Source organism: Palaemon carinicauda, chromosome 14 (assembly GCF_036898095.1).
Source record: "Palaemon carinicauda isolate YSFRI2023 chromosome 14, ASM3689809v2, whole genome shotgun sequence".
Lineage (NCBI taxonomy): Eukaryota > Metazoa > Arthropoda > Malacostraca > Decapoda > Palaemonidae > Palaemon > Palaemon carinicauda.
Genome location: NC_090738.1, coordinates 26851685 through 26874572, shown reverse-complemented (window position 1 = coordinate 26874572; position 22888 = coordinate 26851685). Strand labels below are relative to the sequence as shown.

Below are 22888 nucleotides of genomic sequence, written 5' to 3'. Positions count from 1 at the left end.
GTATTCTACCTACATTTCTATTGGGTGCTTTCAGTTTTAAGTGTGGCAATGAGGAGCTAGTGATCACTACCCATATGTGCACCTCTATAGCTTCTTACATTTCTCAGTCCTCCTCCTCTCTTTATTAATGGCTATGTGATCTAATTGATTTGTGTAATTACAACATGGTGAAGTCCATGTATATTTGTGGATATCCTTGTACTGGAATAAAGTACCTCCAACGACACGATTGTTTGTTGAACAGAAACTTAGTACACATGAAACATTCTTACAAACAAAATCATCCCTACCAAGCAAAACAGAAATAGAGTAAAAAATTACTATTTTAAAGGACAACACCAACTGAACCCACAATTATAAAAAAATCACAATACATGGGTTGAAAAGTACATAACGTAAAAGCTGGAGTACTTCAATAATGCGACCAAGATGGATCTGGGATACTACATGAAAGTGGTTGCTGATAGGCTGATGAGGAAAATTATGCCTTCTTAAGAAGACGACAGATTGGCTCATGAAATACAAAGCCAAGAATATCACATTTTTAAACAGAACAAAGACTTTATTAAAGTAAACTTTTCATAAACTTAGCGCGAGGTTCCATAACTAAAGATGTTTAGAATCGAAAGAGCCTTCCTCTAGTAAAAATTTCAAATCTCATCCCATCTACTTCATGTTAAAAGATGAAAATGAAATGGTGCACTGATTAGCAGTGAAAAAAATTCAATTACAACCCCAAAACCAAAATGAAAAATTACTGAATCAACTACCCCAAAAAAATTACAGTTCAGCAACTCCAAAACAAAAACAGCTTCACAAGGATAAAGAAAATTGGTTATATTGTTGAGTGAGATACAAGACTATAAACTAAGGTCAAAATTTAAAAGAACACAGTATAAAGTTCTCTCTCCATGAACCACATGTAAAAAAAAGTGTAAAGCACTAAGTACTGTAAATGAGATGAGTAATATTCAATATTTACTGAACTTAACAAAAGTAAACCATTAAGCTTTACATTGCATGGGAGGGGGCAGGGATGTAATCTAAAGTTTTCCTTTGGAAACACTGTAGAGTACTACAAATTCTTAGATTATTCACTACAATGCAATTCTATGATCCGTAACTTGCTTTGGGCTCAACCCTGGGTCTACAGCATGGAATTAAGCATGCAACCCATCAAGCTGTGAAAAACCTTAACTGACCAAATCAGTAACTTGTTCAATCAGATCCACTGCAAAAGCAAGCTGTGCATGCCAACAGATTTGTTACACAATCAGGTGAACACTATTTAGTGCAAAGTAGACACAGTATGTACAGTGCTCTAGGAAAAATTACTTGAGCAATGAAAAATTTACCTTCATATAGTATGTCTTGGAGAAACATCTTTATTCTTATCCAGAAATATCAATTTTTTTTTTTTCAACTATTATAATCTATGGGTCTATAAAATATTCAATAACCAGTAACAAACAATTCATGCCTCTATGCCTGATAGGGTTCCCAGTCATTCTTCAGAAACTTTACCAAATAATGTACAGCACATTCAAGGAAAACTTAACACCAAAAAACCATTTGAAAAGAGAGGGAATCCCTCTACCATCATTCAATTCCCAAACTAAAAACTACTTAATAACAGATGAATAAATTCATGAAATGCCGCGGTAAACTTTTTTAAATAATCCAAGTTCGATCCTTTAAATCTAAGTTCAAACCTTTAAATTTCAAACCTCCAATTTTCTCCAACGGCAGGCAAGATGTCCCACCAACTTCAAAATGTCCTAATCAGACCAACTTTTTCATAAAAATTGTCATAGAATACAAGTAAACAACCAGAAAAACACAGCCATCTTCATTGCAGTCAAACACCAACACCCTTTAAATTTCCAACATGCATTCCATATACAGTATGTTGAAGGGAAAAAGCTACAAGAATAACTGTTCATCATAGAGTAATGTAAAAGTAGCTTATCTAAAAACACAAAAATTATTGTATCGCACTATGCCTCTGCATTAAAATCATATCCTAAGTACGTAATATGTAAATAATTTCACATGGCAAATATAACCATTCCAAATCTGTATCAGTATAAATGGCTGACATGCTGCATGCGTTACCCTTTGGCTGCCATGCCTAATCAATGTCAACAAAATACAGTGGTATCTCAGTTTACGAGTAGAGTAACTTTAAATATGAGCTTACAATTTCAAGTTATTTTATGGGTGTCATATTAATCACAAGTGGACAAGTACTATCAAGACTAGCACAAAACCAGTCCCTTAGTGCCCAAATTGTCACACACGCAGTGTTCACCACATTTTCATGCCAACTTATAGAGAAGGCAAAAGCAGTTGTCATTAGATACGTTTCCAGTCAAAATTGAATGCAATTGTGAAAAAAAGATGAAGCATTCATAAAGCAAAACTTATGTGATTCAGTTTGTGATAGTGAATGTTACCCAAGATGGCGAGCTAATGATATTTGACCTGAATTGCTCGTGGAGAGAGATTCAGCTTCCAAGCAATAACCGGCCCCCCCTCCACTCTTGTCTTCCTTATGCCATAGTGCAAGGAAAGTTGTCAATTAAATATACTTTCCATTATGAAATATTAATTCTTATTCATTTCTGATGTTTGGGGTTATAAATTGTCGAACGCAATGACCTAATTTCCTCCATTTCTTACGGGAATAACTGTTAAAATACCAGCATTTTAGGTTGCTAGCTCACTCCCACAACTATTCAACTTTTAAGCTGAGGTACTACTGTACTTGCCTTTGAACACATTATTAAATTATTCAAGAATATTTTGAAAGCACTTGCTTAACATGTCGCAATCCATAAATTACACAGGCGAATTAAAATCCAATTATCATCATTATCATCATAAGGTACTACAGTTCAACTTGATCAAGTCAAGACATTTCACCCATAAATTGCAGCTTTTTATGAAAAAAGAAAAAACTGACAACTGGATCAACAGATCAAACAAAATGTTGTCCTGCATTGTCTACACACAGAAATTGGGGTAAAGTGATTTATTAATTAAATATTCACTGGATACGGAAATTTTACCAATTCAAAGAGGTGGATTTACTGTACTTCAGCCAGGTATTCCTAATTATGAAGAAAGCCAGTCTGACAGTTCCCTAGCTTGAAAGTACAATTGGGCACTCTATTCTATCTTATTTCTATTCCTTGGGTTTTCATAGTTTATATATCAAAGATTTATTTTAATGAGGTTACAGTTCTTAAAATATTTCAACTGTAAATGACTTCTATTGTAGTTTATTTATTTCCTTTCTTTACTGGGTTATTTTTCCTGTTGGACCCCTTGGGCTTATAGCATGCTGCTTTTCCAATTAGGGTTGTAGTTTATCAAGTACAGTAATAATAACAATGTGAGTTAAACTGGCTCCAATTTACAATATTAGATTTATATAAGGCAATGATTTTTTTTGGGGGGCTGTTAAATAAAGTACAGTAGTTACTTAATGCAACCTTACTTTAGGATGGATTATGTTCATATTTTGAATGTTTTATTGGGATCTTATTTTCTCTTTATTCCCACTTGTGGGGTTTTGCAACACATTTTATGTATTGGAAACTGGATTTGCTGTACCAGAGAATTTTTTGGGATCATTGTTTTTGGAGGCCCTCTCCAGAATTTCAAGGCATTCTTCAAATAACAATAATTGTCAAATTAATTGCAAACGGATCTGCCCTAAAATTAAACACACTGTTCGGTTATAGAAAATTATTGGTTTTATTGGTGATGTGGTGGCGAATACTGATCCTGTTAAATATTTTAAACCTACAGTAAAGAGTGCAATGCATGGAACACTACACTTCATGAATGTTCATGGTAATGATCAGGAGTAAAGTATATTCACAACTCGTAGATATTACTTTCAATACATAATGATTTGCTTGAAGTAAAATTATAAGCTCCAAAAAGACTTAAAGACCTAGTTTAGATAGATTCAGATGTCATATATTATTCTGACTGATCCATATACACAAATAATATAATGACACCCATAATCTAGCATGGATAAAAGTTTATCTACTGTTATAATGTTCATATATTGGCATCCCATGTACTGTTGTGGGAATGAGTTTCTTAAGCAGGTTTCAACATTTTTCTTTTACTTTCACATAAATTGTAATTTTCTTTTTGAACAAATCAGTTGTTGTTTGCGGATGATACTATACTCATTACAGACGAGAAAGAGAAGCCTGGCGAATAGTGACAGAATTTGGAAGGGTATGTGAGAGAAGGAAGTTGAGAGTTAATGTGGGTAAGAGTAAGGTTATGAGATGTACAAGAAGGGAAGATGGTGCAAGGTTGAATGTCCTGTTGAATGGAGAGTTACTTGAGGAGGTGGATCAGTTTAAGTACTTGGGGTCTGTTGTTGCAGCAAATGGTGGAGTGGAAGCAGATGTACGTCAGAGTGAACGAAGGTTGCAAAGTGTTGGGGGCAGTTAAGGGAGTAGTAAAAAATAGAGGGTTGGGCATGAATGTAAAGAGAGTTCTGTATGAGAAAGTGATTGTACCAACTGTGATGTATGGATCGGAGTTGTGGGGAATGAAAGTGATGGAGACAGAAATTGAATGTGTTTGAGATGAAATGTCTAAGGAGTATGGCTGGTGTATCTCGAGTAGATAGGGTTAGGAACGAAGTGGTGAGGGTGAGAACGGGTGTAAGAAATGAGTTAGCAGCTAGAGTGGATATGAATGTGTTGAGGTGGTTTGGCCATGTTGAGAGAATGGAAAATGGCCGTCTGCTAAAGAAGGTGATGAATGCAAGAGTTGATGGGAGAAGTACAAGAGGAAGGCCAAGGTTTGGGTGGATGGATGGAGTGAAGAAAGCTCTGGGTGATAGGAGGATAGACGTGAGAGAGGCAAGAGAGCGTGCTAGGAATAGGAATGAATGGCGAGCAATTGTGACGCTGTTCCGGTAGGCCCTGCTGCTCCCTCCAGTGCCTTAGAGGACCGCGGAGGTAGCAGCAGTAGAGGATTCAGCGTTATGAAGCTTCATCTGTGGTGGATAACAGGGGAGGGTGGGCTGTGGCACCCTAGCAGTACCAGCTGAACTCGGTTGAGTCCCTTGTCAGGCTGGGAGGAACGTAGAGAGGAGAGGTCCCCTTTTATTTTTTTATTTTTGTTTCATTTGTTAATGTCGGCTAACCCCCAAAATTGGGGGAAGTGCCTTGGTATATGTATGTATGTATGATTCGTACCTTTCCCCAAGGTGAATAAAATTTCAAATCATACATAAACTACCAACAAAGCATGTGTGCTAGAACACCATCATCAGATAGCTAGGCTCACATATACAAGAATTCAGGCTATGAAGATGAAGGTGATGAATTAAGAAGGATATTGTACCTTTCATGAACTTAAAATTTGTGTCTGAGGACTTGTGCGTTAAAATTTCCAGGGTAGAATTTGATGCGAATAACTGGTCATTTTCCAGAAGCCTAGTTTATTATCACCTAAATCTCTAAAATCCTTTTACACAGCCCTGTTCCCATGACCCCAACTCCCACATACACACTCAATCAAGTGCCCCAGTCCACTCTCCACTCAAGCAGGTAGATCTAATGAGCCTAAACCCAACTCCCAAGGAAGGTAAGATACCAAGGTTTTCAGGAATTCTATGGTGCCATGAAGGTGGTGAGAAATGGTGCCATACAGATTGAGTTGCAAACAAATCCAGAAACCACCAAAAACTATTAAATCATAATGTTCTCGAGGCACTAACAGGATACAGAACAAGATCTTTCTCATTCCCTGTTAATAGCAGGGAGAATTGGGAAACTGTGCTGGAGCAGCTTGAGGATGAAAGAAAATCGTATGTCTTAACAAACATAAATCTTGGGACATGCTAAAGATCCAGATTTCCTTGTCTTCTGTATAAGAAATAAACCAGATATTGCATGGAGCTCACACAACCATTACACTGATACTGGCTCAATAGGATAAAAAACCAGACAGAAAAGATGCTCAAGTCTGGAGATATGACTCAGCATGGAGGTTTTAAGGCTCGTATAAGTAATGATATCTCAAAAACAGCAGCACATGCTCTTCAGCTCTCTGGCCCAGTTATGTTCAATTCACCTCATCTCAAATACCTAAGACAGATTAATCAATTAAGCATGAAACTTATGGAATTGAGGCCTTGAAGAGAAGATAAAGTACTGTCAGTGCCTCCCACTACAAAATACTCTCCACATAACCAGATAGATTGCAAATTTTAAAGGGACAACATTTACCTGGATTCTATATACAGTAATTACAACTCTCCCGGCATTAGGTTTTCAAAATAAAGAAATAAGCAGTTTAAGTAGCCAAAGGATTCAACATTTTCCGCTTTACTGAGGTGATCCAAAAGAGGTACATTAGGTAAAACTATGTTATTACTGTATGTTTAAATATATTCACAATGTGTAATCCTTGCCATACTGGGATACCTTGGTAAAACTTGATAACTAGAAAATATTTTTGTAATATAGATGTCTGACCCAAAGGGATTAGGTTCAAGATCTTTCAGATATGATATGTTCTTAAAGCCAGTGTAATAATTTCTCTAAAATACAGATGGAACAACCTTTAAATGTTAGAATGGGAGTATATTTCTGAGAAAATAACATAGGAATATTACAAACCCCATCAACAGTAAAAACTATAAACAAATCATCCAGTCATTGGATTGTGATATTCCACTATGCTGAAGCTTTCTGAATACAGAAAATAACCACGAACTGAGGGGATGTTTGATAGAATAAAGGTGCCAATAAAGAACATAGTAAATGAAGTTAATGGGATACATGGGAAAATGGAAAACCCCCAGGAACATCTGGAATAACAAGCTACTTCATATGCATGCAGCAGGAGAACCTTTCACCTATATGTTTATTATGGTATATGAAAACCTGACAAAGGAAGAGTAAAAAAAAAAAAGTGGGAAAAGATATACAGTACATTAGTAATTAATAAAAGTATAGAAGATGCTGAGTAGTGTTGATATTACAGGAGTTATAAGCCTACCTGAACATGCTAAGGAAATACAGTATTTGAAAATGCATGGGAAAAGCTAAAAATAAAAATTAGTCAAAATTAATAAATGTCTGATTGGCTTAATGCCAAAGACATCAACAAAAAAAATTAGCCATCATAAAGAGGAAAATACAAGAAAAGTACAGTACCATGCTTAGGATTACATAACATACTTGGTGTGGAATTTGACTGAGTAACGAGATAAATAATCATAAAGATGAAGTGGATAACATCAATTTATTGAAACACTAACTCTAGAGCAAATGCAATGGCAACAGGTGTGGGAAAAGTTTGAGAAAAATTCTGGTGTTTATCAAAGATCAGCTCTGAGTCTTCCTGTTTAGCACAGCATTGGAAAAGCATGCAGAGGAGGGACTCTGAGAGCTACATTAAGCATGCAGACGACCCAAGTGTTAACTGTAGGATCTAAGGGAGAGGTGGTGGAAAAGATAAGAGAGGACTGGAAAATACACATAAGCAACCAACCCAATGGCAACTGGAAAGGGTGCAAAGCTGGGATTATAACTAAGAAGGTAGGAATTTGGTTTTGGGGAAAGTACCTGTATAGGGGTAGTCTGTGTGCTTTTACCAGAACTGATGGTGTCACCAGAAGAGCTCTGGAAAAATGATTGAGGTTTGATTATGGGACAAGAAACAAGTCTGTAAAGCATAGGATAGAAAGTATTTAAACAAAAGAAAGGCAAGGAAATTATGGAAAAGGAAAACAGAGGAGGGCCTGAAACTGACGAATGATCAAGACAAGAGAATGGAGAACTTGTTTCACATCTAATCTCACGAGAGGATAAAATGACGCAAGAACGCTTATAATGGATGCGCAGTAAACGCAGCAGGTAATGTCACAAGACCACCTGAGAACAGAATTGGCTCTTAAGCTTAATGGTAGTGGTCAGAATATTACATACAGAGAAAGGTAAATAAAAAACTTATGAAATAAAGAGGATCAAAAGAAACAAAATAAAAGGGGCATTGATACATGATATAATCTTGTGGCTAATCCTAAATGTGCAGATACAAAACATCAAGCATCCTTAATATACCTCAGGGGTATACAATACCTAATATGCATCTCTTGTTAATCTTCAATTTAAATTAATCTTTTCTTTTCTATCATTCTTGAGTTTTACAGAATTTCTAATTTGTTAAATAATAAAAATATTCACCAATATCTACTTTAAAATAGTCATATCATACCACTGTACCACCTTTACTTTCATCTATCAGCATGATCATGTTTATTGCTATAATCTGTCCCTTTCGCATAAAATCTTCCTATAAATCTATATTACTTCATTGTTTTCATCCTTTTTTCTCCCATTTGTAGAAGAAAAAAAAAAGAATTACACTACATACAGAATTGTAATGAGAGGGCAGGTTGATTCTACAATCCAGTACTCTGTTATGCTATAGCAATTAGTAAAATCTAAAAACCAAAGCTTCATTCCATTATCTATTTCTACAAGAGAAGTGTAAAGCTTTGGGCCAGCCATCAGATGTTTCAGTATAATTAAGATGCAAGTAACTTACAGACATATGTACTAAAGCCACATGTAATAATGGATGATTTCTTCACAGCTTCATTCACACTTCTCAGGGGGAGATATATGTGATATAAATAATATACTGCACAAGACGATTCTTTGTACAAAGAATATTTAACCTTCCTAGGAAAATGGGATTTACCTAATCCACATGTATGTATAACACCAATGAACAATATTAAACCTTCCTTTATGTAGACAAACATAAAATACTCAGAGAATTTAGCAGATAAATATTACCCAAAGTATTAATACAATTGCGGACTTATAAAAAATCACACATGCAATTCATTAGATTCAAATTATCATTTTTACTATAATGAAAATGCTCATAGTGACACAAGACTACATACAACAGGAGAAACTACCATTCATGCGAGAAAATAGGACATCAACAATGAATAATAAAAAATACCTCTACAGTGTTCAAAAACAATAACTTCAAAAAAAAGAGACAACTAAAAATCCCTGAAAATCATTCAACTAAAATTAACTGTACTATAAAAACCGACAAAGGTCTATAGGCTCTGTAATAAGTTACAAAAATGTAATAAAAGTCTTGTTTGATTCTAAGCTACATTACTTTACCTTTTCTTTACATTCACTTTCGTTGCCCCTCCTTACTATTTGACTTCCCAATGTTTTACCCTTTTACCCTTCAAATCATTTAAAAATAACTTGGACCAGCTCCAGTATGTTCTTTGGAGACCTAGTACAGTACACCCTTATAAAACTATTCTAAACAAGAGGGGTAGGGGTCCTATAATATATCTAATATTCATGTTATGGTAATCTAATAAGATACAATTATTCCTTTTGACCACTTTCCTTGTATAAGAATATTGAAAAATAAAATTTTAAAAGTATTTGTATTTTTTTTTGCACCTATACAAATCTGAGTCTTTTAAATAGGAGACGTTTTCAGGACGATCTGGAACGGCCTTTTAATTTGTTAATGAAGTAGTTAAGAGATGTTGAGCACAGGCAAGAACCCCCTACCCCTCCACCTGTCGGAAGATCTTCACTTTGACATTTGGGCTCTGGACTGACAAGGGTGGTTGAGGAGGGTAGTTTAACTTAAAGAATTAAGGTTTGTACAGTTAGGGAAAAGACAAATTAGTTTTAAAATAAGTTATTTGTTTCTACACATATACAAACCTTTCACTCTATATATACAAAGACACGCTACTTGGTGGGTCTCAGTCCCCTAGACCAAAATCGATTGGTTCTCTCTTCCCGGGAATGTCACTCTGCCTGGTCCCATAAGGGAGCATAGGAGATGACTCCAGCATCCTGCAATATGTCTCTTATAAGGATGAGTAGACTGATAGGGCCTAGTCTCTCAAGATGAACTGTACATGGTCAAATGAGGCGCTTCCCCAGGATATCAATCCACTGGAGTATGATGATCAATGGGTTGGTACAAATTCCACTGACCTTCCCCTTGTTAAGGAGGATGGGGAAGGGACTTGTCAGTATACTCTCGAAAAGGAGGCTTGGCTTTTCCAAACCCTAGCATTCAACACCAGCCCAACAGAGATTCCTCATGAAAGATAGGGTGAGGCATATAACTCTGACTTCATGAGCTCTGGTCCTATCTGGCATATCAAGTCTCTCAACAGTGGTGTATGCTATATGGTTCGTCTCACGAAGCCAGAAAACGATCGTGCTACCCGAGAGCTCGTTGACACCCAAGATTGAGGTGTTGGGTCCTCTTCAGATAACACCACTTATGGGACACAAAAGTATCTCCTCTCAATCCCTACCAGACGCTTAACATAGAGAGGGAATGGAGATGTCGAACGGGGGTGTGTGTGTGTGTGTGTTTTCATGTGACGACAGGCACTGGGTTTGACCATGACCATAAAGCCTGGCATAAACTAAAGGAGACCTCTCTCCGTCCCTCAGTGTGGGTAACTAAGTATGAGAGACCGTGCAAATCCATTATTCGTTTCATCGATGCTAAGCCAAGCAAGAGGACAGTCTTAAGTTAGATCTCTGACGACCTTCTTGAAGGCTCGAACGCGTTATGCGTAAGTCTTGAGAATGTGGGTCATGTCCCACTCCAAAGCCCTAAGATCCCAGGATGGGCAAAACTGCTCAAAGCTCCTTGCAAGCATAGGTTAACTCACACGAAGAAGTCTAAACCCTTCTGTCTATAGACCATGCTAAGGGTGAACAGTAGCCATTGACAGCTGCAACCGATAGGTGCTCCTCTCAGCGAAAGAAGACTAGGAAATCCCCAATCTGTGCTAAAGTTGCTCCTACCGGAGAAGCATCACATCTATGACACTTATCGCAGAAGATGGCACACTTCCCCTGGTAGACAACTGCAGAGAATCATTGTAGGTACCCAAACATCTATGCAGTGCCTAACAAAACAGCCTTTTGCTCAGAAGCGATGCTGAATAACCTTCAACAGTAAGTTCTAGCAATTTCACTGATTGGTGGTACTGTACCTCTAAAGACATCACAGACAGAGGAATGTGGACCATTGGGTTAATTCTGTCTAACCCTATCTAGAAGTGATAACATATTGAACTACCATTTGGCATGAGGCCATTATAGAGCCATCCGGGTCATTCAGTACTGAATGATTAACACTCAGTTCATTAGTGGACAGATCAAATTGAAGAGAGGAAAGGCGTATGGATCCAAATGATCCTGTGTATGTTGGAAGGCGTTTTCGAACAAGGGATTAGGGGACCAAAACACTGGGAGATTCCTGTTTAGCCACATGACGAACAGGTCAATTCCTGAAGAACCACCCCACCCAGTACCCAAGAACTGCCCCGCCCAGTATCCTCTCTGCTACACAAGGATGTAGCTACAGACCACTCTGACACTTCAACCGGCCCTGATAACATTTACCTTTTTCAGCCACCAGGCAAGATTGTCACAATCCTCCTGCCTCACCAGAACAGGAAGGAATGTGGGATATCTGGCAACAGACCAGTGACCCTTTAAACACCACTGAAGAGATCTCTGGTGGATACCTCCATGTGGAACAACTTTCCTTAATGAAGAAAGGTAGTCGACGCCATTGACAGCGCTGAGCTGGGATTTCTGTCTTGAATAGAAACTGTGCCGCAACCTCCTTGAGCTTACTGATGCAATCATCTGATAGGTACTTGCTGCTGCCAAGTCTATCAGCAGGCCCAAGTAGTCTAACTTCGACTTGGTTATGAGATTCAATTTCTCCCAGTTTATCACAATTCCCAAATTGTAATAAAATGCAAGAATTCAATATCAATCCCGTGGCAACTACCTCACTGAAGAGGCCAGGATCAGCCAATCGTGGAAATCAAGACGTATCCCTTGCAAGTAGGCCAGCCAACCTGCTACCAAGGTGAACACGCGGCAGAACACCTGAGAGAGAGAGACAGTTTGAAGCACAGAATCCTTAATTGGTGTATGTATCAAATGGAACACAGCACAGACCGAACTGTTTCCATCTTGAGCTTTGTTTGACAAACAAACTTGTTCAATGAAAAGAGGCCAAAGACTGGTCCCCAGCCCCTGATTGACTTTTCCACCAGGAGGAGCCAATTGTAGAAGCCAAGAGACTTGTCTCTAATGACTTCAAGCCTGCTTCTCCAACCTCCTGTCTACCCCGGTACATAAGGCCAAGGCTTTAAGCGATATTGGAGGATCGGATAAGAACTCTATCGGTAAGTGAGATGGGTGGGGGGGGGGAGGGCCGTTCTTGAAAGGGTAGTAAAACTACCGTCCTAACGGACACTCACTTCACATGGTTCAGGCCCATGTCTCTGCCAGGGTGACCAACTGGAGCATTTCCCCTCACTACCTTTTTTCAGCCACAGCAAATCCTGAAATACCCATACTGTGGGGCTTGAAAGGGCTGTGCATGCACAGATTATTTTTTTCCTGGAAATTGCAGGTGATCCTAATAGGGGTCTTGTAACGGACCCAAGGCCCTTCCTTGTACCCGATCCCACAGGCATGGCTACAGTTCCTTTCCATGGGCCAGGGATCATGAAGGACACTGGATCAGGGAGTCCTGCAAAGCAGTCGTCTGCTTCACTGTTACCTACATGCAACTCGTCGGAAGGAGACATAGCAGCCAACATCAAAGAGTTCCAGAGCAACAAAGCTACCTTTTGGCCTACTAGTTTTGAGAAATGGAAAACCAAAGCTTCCTTTCTCTTCAAAACTTACTTTCCCCAATGGTTTGTTAGGAAGGTCACTGCCTTTCCACCAGACAGAACAAGACTCTTGTACTTCTCCAAAGACTTGGAGGTAGTTAAATGTATTGATTTTGAAAGGTAGGTCACTATGCCTAAACAAGTGTTAAGCCAAGAGACAGCTTGGAGGAAGAACATGACAGGCAAGTCCATGGTCACAGACTCAAGAGGGTGAGAGGAGAGGTCTTGAGTCTCTCCAAAGATTAGTCCCCTGTCAGTGAGCACACCCCTGGATCAACCTGCAGCATGCTTTGGTACATAAAAACCTTCATTGTCTCACGAGTAGGTGAGGGGGGGGGAGCAACATCTTGTTTGATTGTTTGACTGGCTAGACTCAAGTTCTCAGATCCCTAGATCTGATCGATAACTCAATCCAGGGCTAAACCAACTAGATCACACCAAGGTAGCTCCAAGGAAGATCTACTGTAGACCCTTGAGGGGAACTTTAGTGTCAATCAATGAATAAGGCCAAAGTTGGCACCAAGATTGCCTCCCCAGTCAATTGCACTCACAAATGAATGCAAGGGCTTTCACGAATAAACTTTCCAACTCGCGATTGCCTGCCTCCACCTGCATCAGTTCAAGGTCTAGTGCCTTAGAGGCTCTACCAAATTATCATGGGATGAGGGAGGAGCAGGAGTCTACCATTCAGGCAGAAAGGGGAATAGAGAGCACCAAAGCTTTTCCATCAACCAGGGAGCAGACAGTGTATGGGACCGCCCTCATACACTCATGCCCTGTCGGGCTACCAGGGTAATCGGGGATAACCCAAGCAGCAGCCTCGAGAATAACTAAGGTGACGTCTACCTTCCCAAATGACTAATACATTCAGTACAGACATTTGAACATACCAACAACAAACAACAAAGGGCATCAGAAAATAATGCATCATATGTTCCTGTCTTTTGCTTTACTATATCTGATGTGGTGCTCCTCTGATCAAAACTCACCAAGAATACTAAATAAATTCAAGTCTTTGACACAACTCTTAAGTAAGGCTAACAAGTTTTCCCTTCTTTCATCATGAAAGAATATACTGTACTGTATAATGCATGATGAATAATCTTCAATATTTTCATTCAAATTACAGTAATACTTTAGGATATCATCACTCGATCTTTCATGTCAAAATTCAGTTAGTCTCCCGAGCAAATAATAGGGCGATGCATCCATTGCTAAATATTAGGTCTGTTGAACCCATGACAATAAAACATCCAAATATGGTAAGGTCAAGATGAAACACTCATTTGGCTTCATTTAACCAAGATAATAAATCAAAATATGGCAAAAATTCTAGTACAGGTGCCTAGCATGGGATGTGTCAGACCAAATAAAAAAGGAGGAAGAGCAGCTGAGTGTGTGTCGTACCCTTCTGCATGATTATGATCATGCAATGCAATGTATACCTTTAATGAATTCACATCCAATCATGAAGTACTGAAAATATAATGCCACCATAACAAAGGTTTCATAAGGAAGCTGCTTACTTTGGAAAGATATCTACTACTTTTCAAGAAGGATAGGACATATATAGAATTTCATCAGCTGTACGCTGTTGTATTCAATACAGTAGTCCTAATGAGTTTATTTTGCAGATTTAATGAACCAGCAAAGTATGGAACACCTCCAACGATACCATGCTTAAATAAATGCAACAGGATTAAACATAAACAATTAAATCAAAATACTCTTAACGCATTACTAAATGTTATATGGGTGATTAAGTGAGCATAACTAAATCAAATCAAATTAATGAAATCACTTTTCTTAACTCGCATATATACAGTATACTCTACAAATAATAGTTTAAATATACACCAAAATCAGATTCAGCCTTTTTAAAACAACTAATGTAGTGCCCCTACGAAAATATTAGCCTAAAATTGGATCTGTAAACTGAATACTGTTTATGCATCCACACAGTCCCCAATTACCTAGCCTATCAGCAGAGAGCATGAATTCTATGTTTATCAAGACATTTTAAATTCTTCAATAATAATTTTTCTATGCACGGCACAATAAATAATTTTAGACAAGAAAAAATCAGCAGAAGAAAAACCTTCCCAAATTCATTCCCAATTTTCAATGCCCAGCAAAATAAACAGGCAAAACAAAACTGTGCCAACTGACACCATCATGCAACTAAATCAGACCTTGGTGACAAAGACTAAAACTACACAATATATTGCAGCAGTCTACAACATACCATTTACACCAATGCTCCAGCATGCAGAGGGACCAGAACATGAAACAGCAAGCAAAATACCAATAAATGAAAAATAAAACTACTGTACATTAAAAAAGGTCCACGAAAGGAACTATTTAGACATTCAAAATCTAAAGTTTGAATTACATGAAAAACTATTTAAGTTTCTAACATCTATCACTTTAGTAGGATATATATCAGCAAAGACTGACATCTGTACTTACTGTACTAGCGAGACATAATTCAGTAAAGATGAATAAATGAAATAGCACACGTATACCAGAAAGATAGTCAATGCTTCTACCATTCTTATAAGCTTACCCTCTTCCTTGTGCCAGACATGGTCACTGCCTTAAACCTCAATTCTGCTTCCTCCTCCTCCTGAAAAAGTTGGAATATATTAATAACCATGAAAACATTTGCATTAATAAAGCCTAAAACACTGTGTAATCATATTTCAAGTTGGCTAGCAGACAAGTTCTCCCTAAATCCAATTCTTTGGTTCTTATCAACTCCACTGATAAGGGCAGGTAATCTGCATTTGAGGTCAAAGATGTCCCTCTTGCTCTCATTACAAAGACCATAACAAAACTGAAGCAATCATGCATCCATCTGCTTTTAAAGCCAATTATGTAACGGTAATCAAGAAATATACTAATATAAATTTATATGGTGGATATTGCATAAAATCCTCCATATTTAATTTCAAAAGGTGTGTGCAATGTTAACACAAATATTGAGGAATTTATCCCTTAAAATTGAAAACCTCGATATAAATAGGGAGCGCTTTCATCAGACCTCTGGATACAGTTACATTGCTGATCTCTACGATAATTGGACATACCTTCAATTAGTCTCTCAAACTATCACCTCATAAACACCATACAACAGCATTTTAAGTACAGTATACATCTACGACTTATGACAAAAAATATCAAAATAACTTTCTCAAACATAAATAAAAATGCCCAAAATACAAAATATGTAACATTATGAATGAATTAAATACACCATACAGAAGTTTAGAAATATGGACATTGGATGGACTACAGAACATGAATAGGACACTTGATTAAGCAACCGACAAGTTAAGTTTGTTTCAACATTCTAAAAATTATATAGCATAACTAAACAAAATATTCAATAACACCAAAAAAAATAGACAAACCTAACCTTGGCCTACTACTGTATTTCAAAGGATATTTAGCAATTTCTTTACAGTAAGTACTCTAGAAGCTTAATTTCAAATCGAATATATTCAAGTATAAATAGTGCACAATCCCCTACACTTTCAATTTTGCTTTAACATGGCCTTGATCAAATTTTAACACCTCTATGAAAAGCAAATAATTTGGGGACAATATTATTATTATTATTGCTAACTAAACTACAACCCTAGCTAGAAAAGCAGGATGATATAAGCCTAAGGGCCCCAACAAGGAAAATAGCCCAGTAAGAAAGGAAATATGGAAACAGAACAGCATGCTCAAGTGTTCCCTCAATCAAGCGACCTCTAACTCAAGACAGTGAAAGAATATGGTAGAGAGGCTATGGGCCTACCCAAAACTAGAAAACATTGGTTTCATTTTGGAGTGTATTTCTCTTAGAAGAACTGCATACAATATCTAAATAGTCTCTTCTACTGGTACCAAGTGGAAAGTAGCAACTAAACAATTACAGTACGTACAGTAGTTAAACCCTTGATTGAAGAAGAATTTTTCGGTTATTTTCGTGTTGTCAGGTGTACGAGGAAAGGGGACAACGTGTAACACACAGGCTAGACTATTTGCTGTATGTGTAGGCAAAGGAAAAATGAGCCCTAAACAGAGAGGGATCCAATGCAGTACTGTACTATCTGGCCAGTCAAAGAACTTAATAAATCTGGCAGTAGTATCTCAATAGATGAAACTGATATAAGGAACAATTCAGTACCTTACAATGGCAATGGGAACATACAGTATACTTGAATGCAGGAGTGTAAGTTATGATTAGAAATAGTTTGAATCCATTAACTGTATTACAACATACTTTTTCCCATGAAGGTTTGCTTTATACACATAATAATGGCATAGTAAAGGAATATCTTTGCCTTTACAAGATTGATTGATTGGTTTGAGGTTTTCTGGCATCCTGCCACATTTACAAGACATAATTTTCACCAGTGCAGAGGAGCAAATGCTGGATAATTCAAAACCATGAAGAATAAATGAGCTCAAAATGTTTAAAGTATTGTATATACATACACCATCTTTCTATATTTTTCAATAGGAAATCAAAAGAGAAACAGCTGCCAATTTTATGAGGGTAATATCAAGAAATATATACTGTATTATGCAATACTGTACAGTCAACACAAGGTGGTTGAGGTAGTCATGCCATAGTAACAAGATTTGTGGCACTCAAAATAGCTATGTTCTCTGAGAGCGCATTTATAAATTGGAATCACCAGATGCGGTCACTCAAAAGAAATACTGGTAGTACAAGCAGCCTAAATATTTTAAAAAACAAATTCAGGTAAATTGTGGAGCAAAGAAACAAGTGAAGACTGTTTGAGGAAGTTCTGTATTAATAGATGAAAATGCACAATAGCCTATGTGATTGTAAGATAACGGATAAATATGAAGGGCTGTAGCATCAAAAGTAATCATATACAAGTAACCTCATCAGTATGTAACAGATACTAGATGCGATCTGTATGCAAGGGAAATTCAAGTCTTAATCTATATGCAATATACTTACTACCCTATGCAGACACTCCATGGGAATGTAGTTACCTTTCTACACTAGCATATGGCTCATATGTTAATGGAAACATATCAACCATATAATGATAATACAGTAGTCCAAAACTTACACATTCGGAATATTGAAGTACAGTACTATATACATATGACTTCCTCGGGGAAGGAAAACATTCTTCACAGAGATCTAGTGCTCAAGTATGCCTGCTTGCATGTTGAGAGACATGTTGGTCACCAACACAAGGATCCTGTGAGAAGTGTCCCTCTAAAGATTGGAGAGTGCTCTCATCCCAGAGATTTATCACATTTTATGAAATTAAGTCAGTATCAATGCCAGGAGTAAGTGTCCCAGAGTTAAAAACAACTTTGTCTTTTACCAAGTTGATTCACACTCATACTGAAATGAGGTATATGTGAAAAACTTCAAGGAAATTGCAGAGCGTCGAGAACACGTCTGCAACTCGAATCGTAATGGAGGCTCCGAGCACTGTTAGACCTGGATATTGGGTGGCGATTGCCTCGATAATTCTTCATTGGCCATTTCCAGCTTTCACCAGAATCTTACCCCTACTAAATGATGAAGGTTTGTATTTGTATTGATGCTGACGCCAAGCCTAAACATATGTATCATCACCAAAATGAAATATGACGAGTAAAATTTAACACAATCCGCATACTCAGGGAATACCTTGTTAAACTATAACTCCATATATGCCATGAATATGATGCAGAAATTAGAATTTCACTGTTTTCATAATGACACCAAACCAGCAATACAATTTCAAACAAGAAGAATGCCTCAAAACCCTTACCAACTCACTGTTGTTTTATGCATGGTCAACTTACCTAACCCAACATAAACCTTGATTGGATGGTGAATTGGCAAGCCTTGTAAATCTAGTATACCTTGACATTGTATATCTTTATATGAAACAAAGTGTTATAATTTTCAAAATTCTTCTACTTTAGCAACTGTGTAAGACATAAAAAATACAACACTACTTTAGTTCCATTATTGTATGTGCATCACCTGTATGAATGAACATACGCACCTATGTACACACAGTGAATTTTGTCATTTCTATATTCTAATCTCTTTTTAAAATCATACTGTACTTTAAGAATAAAATATTTAATCATACAATGACAAAAAACTTCTATTAAATTACTAATACTGTGGCAGATCCCTAAAATGATTTTCACTTTTGTTATGGAGGCTTCAAGTATCTCAGATTTAAAGAGTAACATTATTACTTGTAAAGCACTAGCATAAATTCCTTCATGAGCGATTAAGTTTATGAAAATTACAATAACAATTATCACTGTATCCATCCATTCCCAACAGAATATGACACTTTACCAACACACACTGTCTTAAGGCCTGCCACAGTGAAGTAACCTAACAAACAACAGTGTGTTGGTAAGGGCAGCGAGACATTTTCTTTCTATATATTAAAAAAAAAACTTAATCGTTGAATTTGTTAAGTCTTTCTTCTCTCCATGTCATTAATGTTTATCTGGCCGTGAAAGATGAAAGTGTTCGGGTAGGTAGAACAGAGCACCCAAACGAAGTAAAAATATATACTTGGGGTTACCCAAGCCTTTTCAAATTTGCTACATAGAAAAAGAAAAATATTGAATAACCCTACGACTTGCCATTCTGTATCAACTCCTGAAAACCCCATATTGAAAAATGTGCTTGCCAACAATAATAACCAATTATACCACAAATGTCCTCAGGATCAAACACATGATACAATTAATTTTCAGCTTTAGAAATAGTAACTTAAAGAAGAAGGTTAATCTACGCTACATCAACCAAGCAAAAGTTGGCCAACAAAAGCTAATGATTTCCAGACTGCTAACACTCGACATTTCTCTAAATTTGAATATAATGAGAACAGTAATTGGCTCTAGTAGGTAGGTAATTGCTTTAAAATGACAACTTGAACTGAATAAAGGGTGACCCAGATAAATTTCTTTAAAAATAAATCCTATGAATCTCATTACGACCTAATACACTAATAAACCCTACTACTGTATGGATCCAATTAGAAGGAACCCCAGTGGGAAACCGGGTCTTTTGAGGACCTCTGGTGATTACCGCAATCAAGTCAATAGTATATCAAATCCTGCTGTCAAGTAATTCTAATTGGCTATATTTTGATGGAGAGGTAATTTTGATGTAGTAAAAAAGCCACATTCCACAGCAGGCAAACAATGGCATGTCATTATTCATGTTAGGTTAAGCTTATTTGGCTATCACAAAATATATGCTTGTTAATCTGGGCCTTGAAGTTAAGCTAGGGAGCCACCATATTTAGAAACCTTTCACTAATTAGCAAACACTGGTGGCCTAAAATAAGGTCTACTGATGTCACGGTTAACTATAAATTGTAATATTCCTCCCCTAACCAACCTCAAAGCCCTATCATACTGGCTATCAGTTATAAGCCCTGTCTCTAGTGTTCCAATGTTTATCATAGCAACAACACACACTGGTCTTTATTACCTTGTGAAAAACAACTTAAGTGTTTATTAAGGTGTTTACCTGTAAATTTACTTGCAAAATGGTTCCACACCTCTGAGTTAGGATGATAACTGATTACATAACACCCTTCGTGGAAACTATCCTTCACTCTACCCCATCTTTGGGGGCAAGATATCAGTTTTAGGCATAGTGAAAAGATAAACCTATAAAATAACCTCAAATTAACCCATTCCTAGTTTATGAAAGACCCCTGAAGACCTATTCACTTGTCTTAACCCACTGAAAAGTGAAGCCCCAGGAAATCTAAGCTACTTCATTTGTTCCTTTATCATACGAACGCGGTCTACGATACCGTTTGAAATTAACATCAATAAATGACTAAGGCAGGACAGCCTAGAGATTCAAATTAAGAAACTCTACCGGCATGTACGGTTTTAAAGTTTGTAGCGTTTTCCGTTCGATGCCGAAAACCTCATCTATTCAAAGAACCTCCAACTGGGGAGGCGACACAATAACCCCAATTCCCTGCCTCGACAAACTTCTGGCGGACCAGGGGAACCTCCAACCAAGCCCAGAGACTGACCGTCATTCTCACTTTCCTATCTTTCATTCTTAGCTAAAGTTAATGAAGTGCACTTACAAAAGCCTCCAAGAAGAAGCATTAAGAATGTCAACAACAACCTCTTCTCTTTCCCTCTCTCTCTCTTCTCTCCTCCTCTCTTCTTCCCGTTCAGTGCGTGTCTCTCTATCTCTTCTCCACGTCCGTCTAGGGAAAACACGTTAACATAATCCTATGCGTCACATAATTACACACTTAGGTTTTTTTCCACACTGCGTAAAGGTCATCGCCATGGCTTATTTGTGCATGTTTAGTCTTCAATTGCGAGAAGTAGGATAAGACGAGGTCCCTCCAGACGCCATATTTCCTCGACTGAATTGAAAACGCAGGTTCTGTAACGGACCGCACGAGCATCCACCGCATCTCCACCTCACATGCTGCCCGCCATCTTCAAAACACCCCTCTCTTCTTCTCTATTTACTGGTCCAGTTCTTAGCTTTATTTCTTTATTGAGTACAGCCTTCAACAAAGTGGCCTTGTAGGATCCCGACTATTATTTTCACGTAATATTTGTAGACGGCATTCAATCGTCTGCATTACGACATTCAGTATACTGGACTTTAGTTATCACAACGATTTTTTCCTTCGCATCTACCATGACACTTAACATCTCTTCTCTCATCGCATTTGTCACTCGGTGCAATGTTTTTGGTTTAAATTCACTGTTCAGGATATAAAGTCTTCCTTATGAGTACTTATAACACCGATGTCGAGTAAGTTTCACTAACACCGAATTCGCCTAACCTGTTCACGGTTTGAGTCCTTTTAAATAAACATTTACGTTTCTCTTTAGGCAAACAGCTGAATGACACTATGAAAAAACGCTGTCAACGAATCAGGGGTATCGCACAAGTAACTTCGGAAACACCACTGGCAATTAACTATTGACATAATTCAAAATATTTAAACACAATACATCATCGTGCAGAGATGCACACAACCAGTCCTTGTGCCCACCGCCAGGCGCCAACTGTAAAACTCTCCTCTCCTCTGAACCTCTCCTCTCCCATCCCCATTCCATGGCTGGCCGGTACCCACGATGATATACAGGCTCAACAACACCGGAGGTGAATTTAAATGTTACGCTGTCATAACACAAAAATGATGATCAATGATAGAACGTTGGCAATATAAAATACAATTTCAATGCGGTATGCTTAAATTTATGTTTGTAAGGCATAGATATAATGTCGACAAATTCCTCTATAATTCTGTCGGTATTTCTAGGTCAAGAAATGCATTTCATGCACATTTCCTTGCCAATTCTCTATTCCATAACTAATATGCAAAGTGGGGAGGGTAGCAAATCTCAGAAATTTCACAGAGGGGCGTGGCGACGAAGGGAATTGTAATCTACCACAGTAAATCTGTGTATTTTACACGAAAACAAATGAAATACACAAGTTACATGGAAAATGTTTTGTGTGCGGAATTCGTGAACTGTTGATACTTCTAAACGTAAACAGTACTATAGGAATTTGTGTCAGGTAATGTATTATAAGTATGCAGATATTGCCACGGCATTTAATATCAAACGCTTATATTTTCATAAACAAATTATACATATTACGTTCGGTCTACACTTGGATGGGTTACTGTAAAGAAATAGTAGATGGTTTCGGTATATTGGACCGATGAATATTAATTAACTTGTAATCTTACACTAATTTGTTTTTGTTTAGAACTGGAGTGGTAATGCATGGGGTCATTCTACACACACACACACACACACACACACACATATATATATATATATATATATATATATATATATATATATATATATATATATATATATATGTGTGTGTGTGTGTGTGTGTGTTTGATTGCAACGTATTTATGTTCAATCTGGTCACATGCAGCATAAGTGTATGCAAGTAGTCAACTTCAAAAAGGAATCCCATTGGATCCACATGGCAGATGCACACAAAACTATAACAGCTTAGGAAGTCGGTAAATGGGGGGAGGGGAGGGGTTAAAGGATGAAGGACCGAGAGGGGGGTAACAG

At 37.5% G+C, this 22888-nt stretch overlaps 1 protein-coding gene across 6 annotated transcripts in view; it reads right to left on the bottom strand.

Annotated features, from left to right (window-relative positions):
- Positions 1 to 22888, bottom strand: part of Pcl (polycomb protein Pcl) — a 161527-nt gene that overhangs the window by 85489 nt on the left and 53150 nt on the right. For 2 of the 6 annotated variants that reach the window (XM_068386945.1, XM_068386950.1), the window contains exon 2: positions 15351 to 15410. In XM_068386945.1, the coding sequence (XP_068243046.1) occupies positions 15351 to 15371 (21 nt within the window). In that variant the 5' untranslated portion in view covers positions 15372 to 15410. Of the gene's footprint in view, positions 1 to 7619; positions 7677 to 15350; positions 15411 to 20901; positions 21874 to 22888 lie in introns of those variants that run through there. The other 4 variants (XM_068386946.1, XM_068386944.1, XM_068386948.1 and 1 more) reach the window with 4 other exon arrangements.